The sequence below is a fragment of the Setaria italica genome, chromosome IX, assembly GCF_000263155.2.
Source record: "Setaria italica strain Yugu1 chromosome IX, Setaria_italica_v2.0, whole genome shotgun sequence".
Lineage (NCBI taxonomy): Eukaryota > Viridiplantae > Streptophyta > Magnoliopsida > Poales > Poaceae > Setaria > Setaria italica.
The window spans coordinates 15,903,890-15,925,179 of NC_028458.1; the positions used below are offsets into that span (position 1 = coordinate 15,903,890).

Consider the following 21,290-nt stretch of genomic DNA (forward strand, 5'->3'; position numbering starts at 1 on the left):
GTTTTCGAGGTTGCTTAGATTGCACACAACTATGGCACTTAGAACCTTTGACAATGGAAAAATTTGGAATTAAACACAGGCTGGAAAGTCGAGACATAGAACCAAAATTCAGATGACATAAACGTGAATGCCAAACACTAGCATCACTCTCATTAATACCATCACAAATATAGTTCACAGACTTATTGCAATAATCTGAAAGGGAAAAGCGGAACAAGCCTCCGCACTCATAGCCTTTACCAATAAATTGTCCACTCTTAGACACGACAATTTTATTAGACTCAAGCACTACCTTAAAACCATCCCTACACAAAAGGGAGCCACTAACTAGATTTTTCCTAATAGAAGGGACATGCTGCACGTTCTTCAGTTGCACGATCTTTCCCGAAGTAAACTTCAGATCTACCGTACCAACACCATGAACAGAAGCATGTGACCCATTCCCCATTAGGATGGAGGAATCCCGAGCGACCTGGTAAGACGAAAACAAGGAGGCATCAGCACACACATGAACATTAGCACCAGTATCAAGCCACCAAGTATTAGTAGACTGAAACACTGAAAAAACAGAAGGTAAGTTACCATACCCACTATTTCCGTCTCCAGTGCTGGTCACCATGCTCACAGACTTCTGCTGTGGAGGTTTTCTTCCTTTGCGGTTTGGGCACTTCTTTGCTCAATGGTCAGTAGAACCGCACACGAAGCATCCCTCGTTCTCCTTGTTCTTCTTCTTTTTGAAGGTAGTGGACTGCTTAGGCTTATTGTTCTTGCCCTTGCCCTTGCCACCATTGCCATTGTGATGTGATTGGTGCACCATATTAGCACTGGTCTGACCCTCAACAGCTTTAGATCGTCCATCTTTAGCCCGAGTTTTCTCCTCAACATCAAGAGACGCAATCAAGTCTGAAACATAAATTTCTGTCCTCTTGTGTTTGAGAGAAGTGGCGAAATCCCTCCAGGATGGAGGTAACTTGGCAATAATACCCCCAGCCACAAACTTGTCGGACACGACAATCTTTAGCAGATCGAGTTCCTTCACCATGCACTGTAATTCATGAGCCTAAGCGACTACAGATTTTTCGTCAACCATCTTGTAGTCATGATACTGCTCAATGATGTACAGTTCAGTGCCAGTATCTGAGCCACCGTAGTTGGCAGTCAGATCGTCCCACAACTCCTTTGCGACCGTGTGATGAAGGTACACATCCTGCAGATGTTCTGCAAGTGCACCAATCACAGCGCCCAAGAAGATCGTGTTGGCTTCCGAATATTCTTTCTCCTTTTCAGGAGAGAGAACCCCTTCCGGCTTGCCATTGGACACCCAGAACAGCTTCATGGCAGTAACCCACAGCGTGGCTTTCACCTGCCACCTCTTGAAGTGCACGTCAGCAAACGGTCCTGGCCTCAGTGCATTAAGAAATCCAGCCATAAAACTAAAGTGCCTACAATAAGGTTTTTGGATTGTTGGATATATAAGCACTTTTAGTTTTAATTTAATCCAGAAATAAATCATGAATACGTGAACAGATAGTAGATTAAACTAGACATGTCTACGCAAGATCCAGACAAGTCTATCATTGCAAATAGGATCACACATTCTACCATAGTATCCAGTGCTATCAGACTGCAACAGATCATAATAGCTAGTATGGAAGACATAATTTGAGATAAGAGATCGTACGTTTCTTTCTTGATGAAGACCGGCTCCTGGACGACTACCGGGTACAGCAGGCGACGACGATCAGCAGCCTGACGTTGTTCGCGACGACAAGTGACGCCCGAGCGACGAAGAGGTAGACGAGCCGTGGTGAAGGAGTCGACGAAGAACTTGACGAAACGGAGGAAGCGATCGAGCAGTCGCGCAGAGCGCTTCCCAAAAACCTTATTCGCCCTCTCCCGGTGCAGGATCGCTGAAGACGACGGTTCCGGAGATCTGCTCTCCCAATCGCCGGTGCACGCCGACAATCGGGATGGAGTAGACTACGGTGGCGGCGCAGCAGCGAGAGGAGGCAAAAACCTAACTAGCACAGACCACCTTAGGGATACCCTAACCAGGGGGCCTTCCCGTATAGTAGTCTATATTACTCCTTTTTCATGAGGGAGGTGGTCCATATATATAGGGAGAAAAAGCCCCAACACCCTCCTCTATTAGCAATATGGGACTAATAGATGGTGTACCCCCTCTTTACGCTAATGGGTCTTTGAGATTTATTTGAAATTCTAAAATTACTTATGGGCTAGGCCCATTATTTCAACAGTTGCAACTTCGGACTCCGACCTCGAAATGGAATTTCTTTTCGGTGCCGCGGACTGGCCGTAGTCGACACGAAGAGCGTGACACTCGTGTTGGTTTATGAAGCAAAGAAGGAGATTATATATATTGTCTTTATGTTTTTTCGAATCATATGTTGTCTTTTTTATTGTTAAATTATATAGATGGACTACACCAAAGAGCACTACTATCCTATGCAACATCAGGCTTCGTGCTGCCGTTTTAAGTAAAATGTCAACAGCTCCATGGCTCAACGCATTCCAGTGAAAGGAGGAAGCCGCCATCCTAGCTAGCGGCTTGGGATCACACGGTGGCGAGTCGTCCTGCATGCCTGCATGCGGCACATGCCTGCAATGCGGCACATTGGAGTGACTAGCTAGCTCACTTTATTTTGTTTGCAATGCATGCCTGCATGCGGCACATGCCACCAACCTACCACCCCGAAACGCTAAAGCCATGAGACGCATGAAGAAAACGTCCGTTGGGGCAGAAACGCGGCCATCCGCGGTGCCCTGCTGCCACAAATTTTTCATCCCTCATTGGATAAAAAGGGATGCGGCTTTGCACCTTTCAGCTGGGAACATTAGTACCAATGGGTGCCACGAGAGTTGTTTTGGCTATTGTGGTGCTTGTACTCAACGTAGCAGCAGGATCGGGAGCAGGAGAAGAAGAGTAAGTAGTAATTTCTCCCAAGACGTGCTTTGTTTCCGTGACTGAATTGTTGCTTAATTGCCTTCTTGTTGCATATGCAGGTGGTACGAGCCATGTTCGACCGCAAGTTTCCATCTTGATACCCACGGGTACATGTCGGTCTTCGGGACAATGAAGACTTGGATCTTTGACCACCGCGACAAGGACCCGATCGATTTAGCGGAATACGGGAACCCAAAGCTCACTGTTCAAGACCTCAAGAACAAGCCTCTTCACTGGTTCATACCTCTCCTAATGGGCGAGGGGACTGCAAGCACCAATTTAGCTTTTCGAAGCGATAATTTGTATTTATCTGGCTTCACCAACCAGAAAGGTGAGTGGTTCAGTTTCCAAGTAGATGAGGATCATGAGTACGTGATTCCGGGGTCGACAGTTTTAGGCTTTAAAAGTAACTACGCAAGCCTCGTTGGAGGTGGGCCGGGGACGGGTCATGAACCTTGGGAGTTTTTAGTAGATTTAGATATAAGTAGAGCTGAAATCTTAAGCGCGATAGCTGTCTTGAGTGAGTACGACCCAAGCACAACGCCTGACCACGTGATCAAGTTAGCATTAGCGAGGCTAACAGTAGCGTTCATGGAAGCTCAAAGGTTTCCATTTATCAGGCAAAGGATGTATGAGTTGTGGGAGAATGGTGGTCCAGGCACGCTCGGCTGGCGGGGAGCCAAACTTGTTGTGCATTGGAGTGACATATCGTGTGCCCTTCGAATTTGGGACACGAGAGCCGACAAGGCCAGATGGGACAGTCGCGAAGCAGAAGGGTTGAAGAAGGAACCTCCCGTCGGCCTCGGCATCGCTACCCCCGAACAAGCGCTGGCCGAGATTTGGCCGATTCTTATCAGCCAGTGCACCGAGTAGTGAAAAGCACACGACTTTATTTTCTTTACCATACAGTTTAAATAAATGTACCGTAGTACTACTTGTAACCGCTATATGCACAAAGTATCGAGATGGTATTTTCGACATGTGTTAAATTCCTGCCTGCTCCTGTGTCCCCCATCTTCCTATTATATTTGGAAACACGGTTCACAATCGTAAACAAATCGAGCCCAACTTTCCTTTTACAGTATAACCGCTCAGCGCTGGTACGCACAGAGCCTTCGGATGAGCAACACGTGGTATCTATCAGGCCCGTGCAATTTTCCCAGCAGATTACTACCGATGCACACAAAAGTGATTCATCCAGCAAGAAAAACTCACACATTCACAGAAAAAAGCACAGGTCCCAAATTTTCTCATACGCAAGTACATGAACCTAATTTGCAAAAAAAAATTACAATATGCTATTTACACTAAACAGTAAATATCAGCAAGTAGTAGTTTCAGTAAAGTCTGAAATCCAAAAAAAAAGATAAAATTGTCTCAAGGTGGAGCTTTAATTAGAACTACCCTTTCTCAAGCATCGACATCTACTGTAACATAGGATGCCTTAAATCTATATCTGTTCTAGTTTACCTGATGTTTATGTTCCATATCATAGATGATAGATAATCCAGCGGGCAGCTCAGCTAAGCAGGAAAAAAAAGGATAAAAGGGGAAACAGATCTCCGAGGACGACAGCAACAAGGTCTTCCTGCTCCTCTAGGCCAAGCTCAGCAACTCTAACGGTTCCCTAAAAAATTCTTTCCAAAATGATGTACTAGAAGCTATGCTAAAATTTTCTTTCCCTAAAAACATATCAACCCACAGCAGAACGCCAATAACTACCCCCAATATTTGCCACGTCATCATAATTGGGCCTGCCTCCAGAACAGAGCCCCCATCTACCTCCAGAATAGAGCTCCATCGCTCCTTTGAGCAGAGCTTGCCGCCGGCTAAATTCACCGTATCCCGACCGCCTCCGTTCGATTCCTCGCACCAACAGCTTCCCTCGCCGTCCTGCATCCATTTCACCCATCACCGGCCTTTCTCGTCCATTGTCCAGGGTCTCCGCAGCTCCACTGCGCACACGAGTTCTGCATTGAGTGCGTCGTACGCTACATCAAGGGCCGCATCGTGGACTGTGCGATGGCCGTGGACGAGCACCACAGCAACGGCGGCGGCGAGGGCCATGGATGCGTGATGTCCTGGCTCGCCATTAGCAGCTCCTCCACCTCGCGCCCGTTGCTCCCAATCCCGATCCAGCTGCCCGAAGCCAAGCCAACACGTATTCTCCTTCCCTCCCTACCTAGCTGGCCGGCGTGGGGTGAGTGACGCGGGCCGAGCAGGCGGTGGCCGGTGCGCTGCAGGCGGTGCACGCGTGCGAAAAAAAAAGAGCATGGGAAGCATATGGTGCGCACGGGAACGGAGCTCAGGGGGAGTGGGGAAGGGCCGGCCTCGCTAATATATGCGCGGCGACGAGGTCTTTTTTCGCATTGTCAATCTTTTGCGAAAGTTTTGGGTGATCGGTTGGAGTTTTTTTTTTCATTTTTCCCTAAAGAAAGTATTAGGGTAAGATTAGCAGCTTTTTTTTTTCTCATGACTCGGATACTTGTTTTTTTTCCCTATACAACGCGATCAAGGATTTGTGCAAGCAGCCTGCCAAGCTCTTTGAGATTTTCTAACCGGAACTAAAGTTTATTTCTCTACGGTCAAGAATTTTGCACGGTTGGTGGCTGGCGAATTAGGTGCATACTTGTTTTATTTGCAGGCACGTCATGATCGCACGGCACGGCAGGCCGGGATCGGACTCGGGCATCGGTATGAACCACCATGCAGCTTTGCGTGTGCTCGCTTCCGGGTAATCTGCAGAATTTCTTTATCTCCAGATATGAAATTTTTTCCTAGAGTTTCATAGTAGCTAGCCATTGTAGCCAGGAAAAATTAGAAAATCCCTTTTTTTATTTTGTCTCATAACTCGGATTCCTATTTTTTCCCAATACAACGCGATTAAGGATTTGTGCAGCCAGCCTGCCAAGCTCTTTGAGGCCCGTGCAATTTTCCCAGCAGATTACTACCGATGCACACAAAAGTGATTCATCCAGCAAGAAAAACTCACACATTCACAGAAAAAAGCACAGGTCCCAAATTTTCTCATACGCAAGTACATGAACCTAATTTGCAAAAAAAAATTTACAATATGCTATTTACACTAACTGATTTGCCTCCCACATTTGCATAGCTGATGAGCTCCTTTCATGACCTGCCACTACAATGAGAAAAATGAACCAAATCAGTTAGCATGTAACACATAATAAAAAGGTCAAACAAACAAAAATATGTTGGATGAAGTGAAAAGCTAGTTTGTGTATCATGATAATCAACAGAAGCACCCAGAAAAAGTAAAAAAATGGTCATCTGAAATTGCGTTGGCAATTGGATTGATTTGCTTGTTCGTAACCAAAAAATTGCATGATATGGACCATATAATTGCCTACTGAACTTATTTTTGCACAAATCCACAACATAAAAAATTTGCATGCTCCTGTCCATTTTATTACCTACCACATGATCATATAATCGCCTACTGAGCATGAGAAATTAAATGCATGGAACCATTTAACTTGCATGTGGAGAAGCATGCATATGCCAGAAATGATAAACAAGAATAGAAAAACTTGCATGATATGAACCATATAAAATTGCTTTTGATTTCATATAAAATGCTTGGCATGCATACACTAAATTGCCTAGATTATAAACTGGACCACCCCAGTTGCACACTGTATAACTATTCATGAGTGAACCAAACCAACCTTTTGTGCCAGCCACCAATGTACAGATTATACAAAAACATGTATAAATACAAATCCTCTACATGCTTAACAACAAACAAACTCATTTTTCTCCCTCTCTAAAGTATAAAACAAAGCTTAACAACAATAAATGAACGGAGCATGAAGTAGCTAACCTTCACAACACTTTGCATGAGTGAAATCCCCACGGAAATGAGGAAAAAAAATTCAGTAGCACCCCCCTAGGCTTGCTTCGGCGCCATGGAGAGGATGAGCTTCTCTGTCTTTGTGGAGTGGAGTGGCTCGGGCTGGAGGAGTGGTCCCTCCTGTAGATAAGATTTTATCCCGGTTGGTAAATCTAACCGGGACAAAAGATTAGAGCTTTTGTCTTGGTTGGTGTTTACTTCCGGTTGGTAACACCAACCGGGACAAAAGATCCAACATTTTATCCCGGTTTGAATTACCAACCGGGAGTAAACCGGTTATCCTGGTTGGAAAATCCAACCGGGATAAAAGGTTGGATCTTTTGTCCTGGTTGGTGGATCCAACCGGGGGTAAAGGGTGGCGCCGTCGGTGTTCGGAAACTAGCTGTTTTAACCGAAACTAAAGGGTGGCCTGTAGTCCCGGTTGCAAAAAAAGAACCGAGAGTAAAGGTGCGCCCCATTCCAGCCAACCGTGGCGCACCCTCTTTTCTCCCGGACCGAAATTAAACCGAGACTAAAGGGGTGGGATCTAAAGTCAGTTCTCTAGTAGTGGCCGCTGTGCCAGCAGAAGAAAAAAGCACCCCGGTGCTGATCTTGCAATAAGAGAAACTTTGGTAGATGTAGCAGATTAGCTTCAATTGTGACCTATTAGATTGAATGCATGATCAGCGTGTGATTCTTTAATTTTGGCCTCAATGTGATTGTTCAGCTCGATTACTGACAGATGAACACCTTCCTACTCAAACAATATAATCTGGCCACACAGATTGTTTTCATTGTAACAGCACAGGGTGTCAAGATGAGAATGCGCAAATATATCATGATTAGAGCATCTCCAACAGTTTGGCAATTTTCGTTTCCAAAATCTTGTTGTTTGCCAACTCCCAAAATAATATGGGGAGGAAAAAAAGATCTCATGTCCAACAGTTTGGCAAATTTTGTTTCCCAAAATCCAAAATTGTGGACCCACACGTATTTTTGCCCGCGCCTTTTCTCTTGGTGGCGTCGCCTGGTCACGCGGGAGGTGTCGCGCGGTTTCTTGGTCGTGGCGTCGCTAGGTCGCGGACAAGGGTTCCCCGAGGTCGCCGCCGGTGCTGGTCTCTAGGAAGCCACGGAAGCCACGGACGGGATCTTCCTTCCAGCTTGCCAGTCCATGAGAGGTCGCCAGGACGCCGGATCTTCCTTGCAGCCGGCCGCCGTCCTCCCAGTCAGGCACTGCAGGTATCCAAGGTTCGTGCTTCTTAGATCAATAACTTGCGGCTGGGATCCTGTATAGATTGTTTGATGTTCTCAGCTGCACAATTGTCATTTGCAGGCGGGTTAGTCGACGTCATGATTGCTTACAAATCACTTCTCCAAAGAGAATTGGATGACGATTCATCTTTAGATGACGATGATTATTTCATCATCACAGCTGCTCGAATTGTGCAAACGTTTTCGGGTCATAAATGAAGACACGGTGGTTCTGTCCCTAGCCATGTTGTTATTTATCGAGATAGAGAAGGCGGCCATCAAAGGATGTTTCAAGATTATTGGGCGGATAATCCGACGTATCGACCACATTTATTCTGTCGGAAGTTGGTGTTCATTCACCTTTCATTAGCCCTGTACTATGCACTTAACTATTATATGTCTTGTTGAAATTTTGTTTATTTTCTTCAGGTACAGGATGAGTAGGGAGCTTTTCGTACGCATAATGAATGCTGTTGAGTCACATGATGATTACTTTGTGCAAAAAAAGAAATGCGGCCAATGTACTTGGATTAAGTTGCTTCCAAAAAGTCACTGCTGCATTTCGTATGCTCACATATGGGGTTCCTGCTGATGCTACAGATGAGTATGTTCGCATTGGTGAAAGTATTGCACTTGAGAGCCTACGTAGGTTTGTTGCTGCAGTTGTTGATTTATTTGAAGATGAGTACCTGAGACATCCCAATGAGGCCGACACAGCACGCTAAATGGCACTCGGTGAGAAAAATGGTTTTCCTGGAATGTTAGGGTCCATCGACTGTATGCATTGGGCGTGGAAGAATTGTCCAGTAGAATCTTAGGGTCAGTACAAGGGGCATGTGGAGAAGTCCACTATCATTTTAGAAGCTGTGGCTTCGAACGACCTTTGGATATGGCATGCCTTTTTTGGAATGCCTAGGTCTCATAATGACATCAATGTCCTTCACCGGTCTCCTTTATTTGCGAACCTGGTGGAGGGTAGAGCTCCAGATGTGAACTACACCATTAATGGTCATGATTACACTATGGGTTATTATCTAGCAGATGGTATATACCCCTCATGGGCTACTTTAGTCAAGTCCATCTCTCTACCTATGGGGAACAAGAAGAAATATTTTGCCAAAGCACAGGAAGCAGCGAGAAAGGATGTCGAAAGAGCTTTGGGGTTTTGCAATCTAGGTTCGCCATTGTTCGAGGACCAGCTCGCTTGTGGGACATAGAGACACTTGGATTGATCATGAGGGCTTGTGTGATCATGCACAATATGATTGTTGAAGATGAAGGATTCGTCGACCCTACTGAGCGGTTCGATTATGGTGGTCAAAATGTGGAACCTTCTCGTGGCCAGGCTACTCGAACACCTGTTGAATTTATTGATGCTCATAAAAGGATCAGAGACCAGGAAACACATTTCCAGCTGAAAGAAGACCTCATCGAGCACCTATGGAACCATCATCAAGATTTATATTAGCTACATAGTACTTTCAATAAAAGGTTGTCTCAATCACATGTAAATAAAAGGTTCTCTGAAACACAAAAAAAAACAAATGTTTACTGATTCCTCAAATTATTAAATAACATGAACTAATAATTTGCCAAACGCCGAGCGATGATCTTCTGCTACATCGTCTCGTAGTACTGCTTCTGCACCGGGGTAAGGGAGCTCATGTCCATTGGCATTATTTCTTTTTCCTCTTTGATCAAGTCCGCTTCAGCTTTTTTTTCTTCTAATGTGAGTCGCTTCTTCTCTACCTCAAGTGAAGCCAGGAACCTCTCCTCTTTCTTCTTCTCTCTCTCCATGTGAAAAGCCTCCTTCTTCGCCCACATTTTGTCCAAAGCCTCCATGCAAGCTTTGCCACCTCCTCATCTAAGAGCTTCTTTTGCCTTCTTCACACCCTGTGGCCTTTTTCTTGCTTCGGATTCTGGAGCTGCAATCTCTATGACATCTTCAGTGTTTGTGGCTTCTACATTCCTTGGTGTCGAGTCCATGTTAACCTTTTGTTTTTTCTTGCCTGCTCGCTTCTCCTGCTCGGCCAGTTCCACCCTCTTGGCTTTCCACTTGTCTTGTTCCTTAAATTTGTTCCAACAATGTATAAGAGTAAATGTCTTCTTGTCCTTGTCTAATGACAGAAAGCAGGCAACAACAGCCTTTCATCCTAGCGGAGGCAGGCAGTAGCACCCAGCGGCGGCCCAGCAGGCCCTATAGAAGCCTAGCAGCCGATGACGTGGATCAATCCTAGCGAGAACCCTAGAGTGCAGCCGTCGTTGTGGATGAAGGATCAAGATCGGCGACGGGAAATAGAGGGAAGATCGTACCTGAACCGTAGCGCGCAGCTGCTGTCGTCGATGATCTGGGCTTCGCGTCGAGGAAAAGATGAAGACCGGCGACGGGAACAATATCTTCGCGAGGGAAGGAGATGGGAAGAAAGTCTTCGCGCGCGTGGAAAGGAGGCGGCGGGGCGGAGAAAGACTGATGCCAAGCACGGAATCCGCGCGTATATTTGCACGCTAGACAGGGAGATATGCCAATTTGGAAAAGATGGGGAATTGGGATACCAAACTGTTGGAGAGGGTTTTTCCTCAATTTGCCAAAAAATTATGGATGGGGAAGGCATTTGCCAAACTGTTGAAGATGCTCTTAACCAGATTCATTTGTGCACTGTAAACATGGGCGCATGAGGGCCTAGGTGGTGAGGCGACGGGACAAGGCGGGACGACGATTGAAGTGCAGGCCGGGTGGCGACGGGAGCCTAGATGACGAAGACAGGTGTGGAGACGAGATGCCAACCTCGGCGACTACTGCGATTTGACGAGCGCAGCACCGGCGGTGGAAGGCGATGCAGCTGCGGGCATAGCGGCGGCAGCGGCGGGAGCCGAAGCAACGGCGTGCATAGCGGGAGGCAAATAGCGCGCGGGCACGACGGAAGGCATAGAAGATACTGCATTCGGTCGATTTTGGAGCCCGACAGGCGTGAACTCGGCGATTGGGAGTGCGCGGATCCAGGGTAAATTTGGCCCCCGACGCTGCATATTTTGGCCGAGCTGAGCGTATAAATTGGGAGTTAATTTTGGGAACTGTTGGAGCTTTTTTTTATCACATCCAAAATTAAGTTATTGGGAGTAGGTTTTGGATACTTTTGGAGACTAGGATCATGCCCGTGCGTTGCTACGGGCAATTCACATTCTATCTTACTGGAAAGAAACAATTCAGTATATAATTTTAATTACATTTCATTATGTTACTGATATATGACGGTCCAAAACATATATATCACACACCAATACATCTTACTTTATAGATGAAGTATATATGACATCTCATATTCATCCCTATGCACAAGAAAATAAATCGAACTTCATAGGGAGTTATCCATTGGATTATAAAAAGGGTTCGCTATTTCTATTGAATTTTTATGTAGAATGTTGCGACGCAATTCTTGACGCGCTTTGTACGGTCACCCTCCCGTGACAGCGTGCCCCCTTGGTCATGGTTCCCGATCACAGTAGCCCAAGGAAGTTTCATGTTGACGGCTGGAGCAATTGCAGCATCCATAGACTTGGCCACATCAGTAGAATCCGTGTCATAGATGTTATCACCTGCCCAACAAAATTGTCGTAAATTAATACTCTTAAAATGGTCTGCTTGCAGGCTTGCAGAAACTTGTATTGCTCAGGCTAACGCAGGGTAAGAAGTATTGCTTACTCTAACAGGACGTGCAAGTGGTTTTGCATCTTGTTCTACCATACTCAGGGCCATTGCAAAGAACACTTATGAAGTTATGAGAAACAAGACACATTTAAATTATGTTCAATGTAGTATGAGTTAAAGACATAAAAAGATAAAAAGCTTTTCCACCAAAGATGTGACCAACCAAAACCCGAGGGGTTAGCCTGAGCTACACTATCTGTTGGATTTAGATAAAGCAAAAGATAAGGGAGCTGAAAAGTTGTGAACAACTGAGAAATAACAGATATCAGTAAGTATAGCATAGAAGTTTTAAAACAGGTGTAGTGCTAGGCCACAAATCATTTTGCATTCTGATGATTATTAAATTATAGTAACATGAAATATGCATTTTATTATATGATTCAGATGTGTGTAAGATGACGCGAAGAGTTAGGCGAAGTCACAGCCAGTCCACGAATGCATAAAGCTAGATTTGCAATAAAAAATGAATATGCAGATATTGCGCAAGCATGTTTGACATATGTGCAGTTTATTTTCAAACAAGGGACATATCTTGTTCCATATGTTTGATATGGTTGAAGATATTAGAAAGCAAGGGGCCAAGGCATAAATTGCAAGAAGCTACAAACCAGCTTTAGAACATCAAGAGCAATTGAGGCACCAGTGTGTGGTCCCCATTTCTAATTGATGCTCAGTCGCCGTGGCAGTGTAAATCAACCAAGAGAAACTACATGGAGAGAACAAATATCAATCCTTGTTAGTTTCCGCATTGTTTAGCAATTCAGACCATCATCAAAATGATAGATATAATGACCTGCCACATTGGGAATTCCTGAGCCAACCTCTTCGCAAAAGACCCTTCACAGACAAAACAGTTTGTTAGTAACATGGTTTACAAACAAAACACAAAGACATCAAGTTTTGTTGTTCAATTGCAAACTCGTAACAAAATGTGAAATGCGCCAATACAAGATTAAGTCAAATTTCAGGCATGTATTGAGCACTGCTCATTTACCCCAGTTTTTCCTGCTCCCAAGGATGCCATGAAGGAGAACACCTGTTGGTGGATCAGGTATTGATTTGTCCATAAATGAATTCCACTGAATCTGAAGTTAAGTGTTGAATATGATTTATCCTGAATTCTTGATAGCCCAGGAACATTTCAACATCGACCTAGAGTTACAACATGGTGTGTTTCAGAACAATTTGCATGAACATCGGTATCTGTTATACTTGATATATAATCAGAAAGCAGGCAATAAGTAGAAAGTAGGCAACCATGGGCTCAAACATTTGCATAACTATAAAGTAAAATAATGAAAGAAGGAAAAAATTATACACAGTGTACCTTGATGGATCAGATAAGGAATCCCATGCTAGCTGATCAACCTCTTGTATGCCTCTCATTTACTCTAATCCAATCTCTCCAATAGTCCAATCTCATGAGCTAATATTGGATAACAAAGGATGGATAAAACTTCTCCTTGAAGCATATGCTCCTTTGCCTGGCAAGTCTACGTATGTAGACAGAGAACTATCTTCATGATAACATGTTTCCAGCAAACCATCTTAGAAAAGGGGAATGCTTGAGAAAATTGCTATCTTCTATTAAGGTACATTATTTTGTAAGAAATACAAAAGTTTTTTCTGGTGGAGTTTTTCTATGCCAGATTTTCTCACTTGCTTGCAAAGAATGTTGTGCTCTGGAAAGTCAAACAGAATAAAGAGGATCTACAACATTAGTTCCTGCATACAAACTGGAAGGATTTAACTCAGATAAAAAAAGATACTTAGTAAGAGACTTTGCCATTTGACACAAATTAATAATCCCCAAAAAATATATATCACTCTTAAGAAGAAAGAGAGAAACGAACTACATATATCACTCTCAAGAAGAAACATAAATGTTATTTGCCACAGCAATCACCATCAGTTTAAAAGCTTCAAGAATCACAATCATTTTCTTTATAAAAAATGATCACTATTGGTGAATAGTAATTTAATTAAAACGTGCGACCTGTATGGCATACAATGGCACAAGGAAAACATCTTTTTGAAGTGTTACAGGACTACTGTTCAGTATCATATCAGAAAACTTAGAGTAGTCATTTCATAAAACACCTTTCTAAAAAATAGTTGAACATTAACTGGTTGATGGCCTAATGTTGGACCATAGGAAGATACTGTTCTGCGCATTCCATAGCAACTTAGTAAAGAAAGAAATTCTAACCGAGACCTTAGAAATGCATATAATCAATGAATATGTAACATCTCTCATATTTGAAACCGATGCGCTAAAAAAATGAAGGTAAGAGAGCACCAAAGGATTACATCTTCTGCAGTTGGACGATTCTTTGGATGAACAACTAATAGCTTTTCCAATAGTATGCATGACAGAACAAGGAAAAATAAAATATATCTCTACCAAAGAAAGGACAGAGCTTCCAAGACAATACGTACTATCTGAAAACAACTAAAGGAAGCAATCAACAACATGTCCAAATATGAGAGTTCTATGTGAAGTGCCCAACCATGACCTAGCTTAGGTCAAAGAAGGTATTGCAGTGAAGGTTTCTTTAGAGCTGTTTCTATACAACCTAAAAATTGAATATTCTAAAAAATATTCTATATGAACAAATTGCTATTTTTTTATCAGACAAGCAACATATGTAGCTCATTTGATCAGTACCACTTGAGAACATAAGGTCAAAAATGACAGCTACAAGCATAATGTCAGAACATCACCTCATACTGAGTGAGTGTTAGATAAGTACAGATTCATCACCTTAGGTTGACTGGCAAAACTAATTGAAGTGCAGCTGCACTCCTCGTAGCACAGCAGACAACACCTCGACGCCTAATATCCTGTTGTAGCAACTTGAGAATTGAAAATAATCAACTAATAAAGAAAAAGATTTGGCATACCACTCCATTAATATAAGTAACAAATTATAGCAGTTATTCATGTAGGCACCATGAAACTAGATACATGTTTCTGAATCAGAAAAACTTGGTACTTTTAAGTTTTAATAGCTTTTTTATCATCATTGTGATCACTCAACACATTTGGCAAGGCATTCATTTAGCGATTTCACTATCCTATCTAACAAGAACAGGTGTATTTACAAAAAGGTAACTGCTGTGTCAAACAGATTCAAGAGGTTCTACACCACCAGTCACTGCATATAAACAATATATACTGCAATTCAAAATTCTCAAATATAATAACTAAATTCTACGATGTTGGCACATTCACGCCGCCTCTCTAAAGTTCACACTTCAGCTCTACAATTCCTATAGAAGTTTTACGACAGATCGAACGTGATGATATTAGCATGTTATGGTGAACATCAGATCAACATAAAGCCTGAAAAATCAGCATAAGGTATACTACTATGGATACTTTACAAGCATTGATGGACAAATGACTTCTCTTTCATTTTCTCTTAAACAACATTTTTTTAAAAACCAGGAAGATCAAATGGTGTGGACTAACCTTCATTTGCAGTTACATTAGAACTGGTCTCGCATATCTATAAGTATCATCTGGAACCAAAACCAGATATACATCGATGAGGAAGTAGTAAAAGCTTGATAGCACCAATGTAGGTCAGGGCTCATTGCAATACCCATTACACTATCTAGAATGGATCTAGTTGTGTTGCATGTACATTCCTGCATGCTGGTGGGTGAATGCATTCCATATACTTTGTCCTCGGCCGTGTGCCCCTTTCCATTGCAGCACCCTTTTATACTATTTGGTGTCCAGCCAATTTATTAAATCAATTTTATAAATAAGATAATATCAACACTAATGGAGATATGATTCTTACCGATTCAGCATGTTGTTAATGAAAAAGGTCAGCGAAAAACATACAAACACAAGCATTTTAGACAGCATATGTATAGTGGTAATTTAATCGAGCACCTAGCATGTGTCACAAGTGGTGTACATCAGGAGCTAGTTAATCAGATGCAACTGCCACTACACACACCTACTCATCTTGCAATCTGAATCATCAGCCAAGCACTGGAATCAAGGTTCCATGACGAATGGTGGATTGCTGGGAGATTGATGGCAACCAAAGACCAACGAATCGACCAGATCGAGTCCGGCAGGGATGGTTGCTGTACCTGGAGGAGGAGAACACGCCCTCGGTAGGGAGAATCATCGAGAGAGATCCCGCCACCGCTGCTATGATGGAGCCCCTGCAAGAAGCACGGCTGATCTCGCAAGGCTGCATTTTCTCCTAGCTCGGGATGGCCGGTGGATCCCGATGTCGTCTCCCTCGCGGACATCGGGCGGTGGGGTGGCCCTCCACCACGGACGGTGCCCGATGCCCGGAGCGAAGGAGTGCGGTGACGGCTGGGCCGACCAGCGGAGGGCGGCGGCGACGGCCGGACCCATCCTCCAGCTCTAGGCCACGCCGGCAGAGAGGGAGGGGCAGAGGGGCTTACCTGAAGATGATCCATACAATGACAGAGACGGTGAGGCAAACCGAGAAGAACTTGACTAGTGAGGACGCCATTGTCGGCTAGGCAATACGACTTGACTAGCCGCTGACAAGTTTGCCCTCGGGTAATACGACTTGACCACTGCAAGGACTTGTTTGCAGATAGTCTTACATAGTCCAGCAACTCTACCCGGGGCAGCCCTTAGTCTCTCGGCTAGCGAGCGAGGCTCAGCATCATCTTCAAGTGGAGCAACGACGTTGACTATATCTTGAGCAGTAGTAGTCGATTCGTGAAGATCGCCTTCCAGCCGTTCAATAGTTCTACCATGGCTTCTACAGGACATCATAGCCAATGCAAGCATCACTCCATTCCAGTTCGTCCTCTCTTTCTCACGCTCATAAGCCGCTTGAGTTTCAGCCAATGTTGTCCTAAGATGGGCAGCCTCGTCAGCTACCCAGTCATGAGCGTTTCTCCAATCAAGCAATTGACTACTCGTAGCGACCTCTTTGCTTTTAAGCTCTGCGCCAAAAATATCATAGATCAGAATTTATGACTACAATCAAGCATACTCAAGAAGTATGAGTACTCACCATGGTATCTCTAGCTCAAAGATCTATAACGACTCTCCAATCATTCCTAGAGGACTTCATGATCATTCCTTTCAATTGCAAAAGACTTGGCAGCCTCCTCATGAACTCTCAAGGAATCTGCAAGGCGGCGACACTCTTGCTCCAAATGTGCTACCCGCTGCATGGCTTCACTGCGTTCTTGAAGAGCCCGAGTATGTCTCTGAGCCTTGTCATACAGATCCTTCAAAAACACAAAACAAGCCATCAAGACTCGTCAAAACACAATAAGATAGAAAATGAGTTATGACGCACCTGAAAGCTTTGGATAGCTCTCCTAATCTCCAACTCTGGTGGCAACTCGAGTACCGGACCACCAATACTCTTGGCAGTTTCAGGTTCTGGCTCTCTACCCACAATAGACCCCGAAGAAAAATCATGATCAACTATCAGATACAAAGGAGTACCCCTTCCAAAAAGTATCTACACTCAATAACAAACTTGTTGCGCCGACTTCACCCTTCTCTGTTGCAACAACCAGTGCCAAGGTTTTAGCACCAGTCGTACTCACAATTGGCGCAACTTCAGCTGTTGAAGACGGCACGCCCGAAGAACTCTCGGGGATTGACGGGGCCCTCTACTGAGTGGATGACCTCCTGGAGCATGGATATAGTTGCACCTAGACGACCTGCGTCGTCAATCTCAGGTGCATCATCCATAGTCAAGTCGACTATGGACCCAGAGAGTATAGCTGGCGGATTAGCCTCCGTCCCCACCTCCACAGGAATAATGTCTTCTGCATCCCTGGATCAACCAAGTCGCAAGATCATAATCTGGCTACAGATTACAAAATCATCAAAAGGAAATATTACACAAACCCTTACCGAGATGACCGCGAGGGCAAACAAACACACTTCTTCTCGGCTACCACCGGCTGGATACTCGGCACCACAAAGGTCGCAGGAGGAAGGTCCTCCACTCCGCCGCCAAGTCCTGACAGAACCAAGGTTGAGACTACGAACGCACGACTACCAGAATAGATCGCATACTCACCACCGGCAACACCCTCAGACAACAAAGCGTTAGCAACCACCCCTAGTGTCTTCACAGCATCCGCCAGCTTAGAAGCTGTAGCCTCATCAACCGATGGCCCAGTAGCCTGCTCGGGGGCTATCAACTCAGGGACTATTGGCGCAGAGACTACCTGCTCAGTGGCTACGGATCCCGAGTTCAAAGGTGGCGCCTCCATAGGCGGCTCTTCAACAGCCGCAACACTGGCAACTGCGTCTCCGGCAATCACGACTACTTCATTAGAAGTGGCCTCATTATCGCCAAAGGTCAAGTCGGCGGCCTTTCCAACACATAGACTAATATCGTTAGTATTCTTCAAAGTAATATGACTAACAAGAAACTCAAAGATACTGGAATGCAACGTGCAACTACACACCTTGGTACCCTATGACCCCTCGGGGCTCAAACTCGATGAAGTTGTAACATGCTGAGCAGCAGCTTTCTTCCGCACTACTCGACGTTTCTTGGCAGGAGGAGAAGGAGCATCTTCAGTATCAACCACAACACTCTCCTTACCCTCAGACGACATGGGCAAGAAACCAAGAAGCACCCGGTACTACAAACCACAAGACAACAATTCTTACTCGGAAAGTATTACTACACCTTCGACTACCCAAAGTAAGCAAAAGAAAGAATAAAATACCTCTGTTGGTTCATACCAACCATCAAACTGATGAAGGACTCCTGGGAGCACTGGCACCCCTTGATAGTTCCTGAATAACTTACCCAACAATGCCTCCACATCATCATCGGATATGTCTTCAGGAGACATGCACGGCGGGTCATCAAAACCCGTATACTCAAAGCCTGGGTGAGCACGCTACTGCAGAGGCTGAACTCTGCGCTTAAGGAAACTGGCGGCTACATTGATCCCAGTCAACCCCAAAGATCTCAACTTAGAAATCTGCGCCAACAAATTTGTGATCTCAAGGGTTTCCTCAGGCTTAGTCACCCAGTTGTCAGCATGTTTGGGAGCATGGCCAGTGACTACTGGCAAGACAGGATCATGATTGCCATATAAAACCACCTCTTTTTCCAATCACCATGAGAATCTAGCAAATCGTACTCGAGATATGTACTCGAGTTCCTCAATTGAAACCTAGCCCCTCCAAATACTTCAGTCCTAGTCGCGTTGGGTTGCGGTTTACAATGAAACAACTTTCTAAACAGATCCAGACTAGGCAGAACACCTAAGTACACCTCGCACAAGTGTACAAAGATAGACATGTGCAGCACACCATTTGGATTCAAGTGGACTAGCTGAAGATTATAGTACTCGAAAATACCTCTAAAGAAATCAGAAGAAGGCACATCCAGTCCTCTCTTAACAAAATGTGCAAGCATCACCGTCTCTTTGGGGTGCTCCTCGAATTGCCACGCATTACCGAATGCGGGCCTCCACTCAAGCTGAACTCTTGGTTGAAGAAGCTTTGCGTCGACCAAAGCCTGGATCGCCGGCTCCTTCATCACGGAATGCTGCCAGGTGATCCTAGGAGGCGGCGGTGCAGTCTGATTTGTCGAACCACACTTGGGCGCCGGCAACACAAGCTCCTTGCCCTTCTTGGATTTGGATCATAACTTACTGGTGGCTGCGACCTCCCCCTGGATCTTCTCGGGTTTCTTTCCCATCTTCTTGACATGCATCAGTTGATCTTGAGAAAAAAAAAGGAGGGAGGAAAGGACTGCAACAAATCTCTCTCCTAAAGAACAGGCAAGAGCAACAATGGCGGTGGCGGCGCAAGGAGGAGCAACCGGTGCTAGGGTTGCAAGAAAGGGGTGCAAATTACAGATCTATTAAAACAAAGCGTATCGCTAATTAGTGCTGGGCCCCCCTATTATATCAGCAGCATGTTCGGATTCCAAGCGTCAATTAAGCAACGGTCAGATACGAGTTAGATTTACCACCATAATGACCAATGGCTACTCTAACCAAAAGATTGATCCCTTCACCGACCAAAAACTAGTCGTCCAAGTGCTCGGGGGCTGTGTATACTATACCCGTTGGATAAAGTTTTCTTTTTTCGAAGATTAAGGCAACTCAAAACAAAATTACAAGATTGACCCTCAGCCTGATTCTTCGATTCAACCTAAGTCTCGGGGGCTACTCCATATGGAGTGCGATTGTCATCGCACTACCATACCAAAAAAAGGGAGTCTCAAGGCGAAGAATACTTGAAGCAAACATTAGGCACTGATAAGTACCTTCCAGTCACGCGACAACACCGGTACTCGAAGGTTGGCCGCATCGAGGAGTACTCAAGGAGCACTAGGAGGAACTCGGGCAACATCCTCAAGCACTCGGAGCTGTTTCTCTCGACTACAAAGTACTCAAGGGCTTGTCGGCTAGGCACCCCTGGACCCACCAGAAGACTTACGAACCCACTCAAGGGAACGTACCCAAAACCTAATCGGACATGAAGACTACTCCGCAGGGCGCGTAGACTTCATGTACTCCCCGAAGACTAGTCGGCTCAGAAGGAAACCACTCTACCGAGTTCGAATAGGACTCTGTAAAACATACTCGACTAGGACTTGTACAATCCGCCCTATAACCCTGCTCCCCCGACTATACAAGGACGGGCAGGGACCCCCTCCAAAACAAAGAACACAACTCGATCAATACAATCAACACATAGGATGTAGGGTATTACACAATCTAGCGGCCCGAATCTGTCTAAATCGTGTCCCTTGCGACACCATCGACTCCTTGATTCTCGACGACACCCACCGCACAAAAGACCACCTAGGGTACCCTCTAGGCGGGGTGGCGGTCTAAAACACCGGCAGCCATGGCCACCCCCACAGCAGCGCGTCCGCCAGATCCACGTCACGCTACCTGGATCCGGCCCGGCGCGGTCGTTGAGGCCTCCCTCGACCCTTAGTCTCACGCGTGCTTGGCCCGCGGTGCGTAAGGGCGGCGGCGGGTGATCTCGCTTGGTGGGCAGCTGTGGCAGAACCGCCCAAATTAACCTGACTAAAATGCATTGAAGTCGCCTGACACGCGATTATGCACTTAAAGCAAGTCAACTTGGTCGACCGTCGGATTTCCTCCGATAAACCACATAAACAGGATCGAGAAGCATCGCTCATGTGAAGGTGAGTAGCACGGAGGTTACAACATTCCATCATGACAACAAGTTCCACATTTTATTACATCAGAGTTTTCAAAATTTAGACCGAAATTTGCAAGGTTTGAAGTCAAATAAAACTAGCGGAAGCTAAACATCGATACATGACATCATGACGGAGCCGATCATGACATCAAAAACTCCTTCCTTCGTCGTCCGAGGAAGGATCCCACTCGATGGTCCAGCTTGGGGGAAGCTGGGACGGCCAAGTGGTACCCGCAACCAAACTATTGACATTACCTGAAAAAGATTAGCCACAACAAGGCTGAGCAACTAGTACTTAGCAAGACTGACCCGTCGGAAAGACACGACCGAG

At 45.1% G+C, this 21,290-nt stretch overlaps 1 protein-coding gene and 1 pseudogene across 1 annotated transcript; both read left to right on the forward strand.

Moving 5' to 3' along the window:
• The first annotated feature begins 2,861 nt into the window (after window positions 1-2,861).
• LOC101778112 (protein synthesis inhibitor II) lies at window positions 2,862-3,954 on the forward strand. Its single transcript, XM_004982764.2, has 2 exons — window positions 2,862-2,944; window positions 3,025-3,954. Exons 1-2 carry the CDS (start codon window positions 2,865-2,867, stop codon window positions 3,836-3,838), a joined length of 894 nt encoding a protein of 297 aa, XP_004982821.1. The 5' UTR covers window positions 2,862-2,864; the 3' UTR covers window positions 3,839-3,954.
• Window positions 3,955-4,987: 1,033 nt separating this feature from the next.
• LOC101786730 lies at window positions 4,988-9,537 on the forward strand (annotated as a pseudogene).
• Window positions 9,538-21,290: the final 11,753 nt, after the last annotated feature.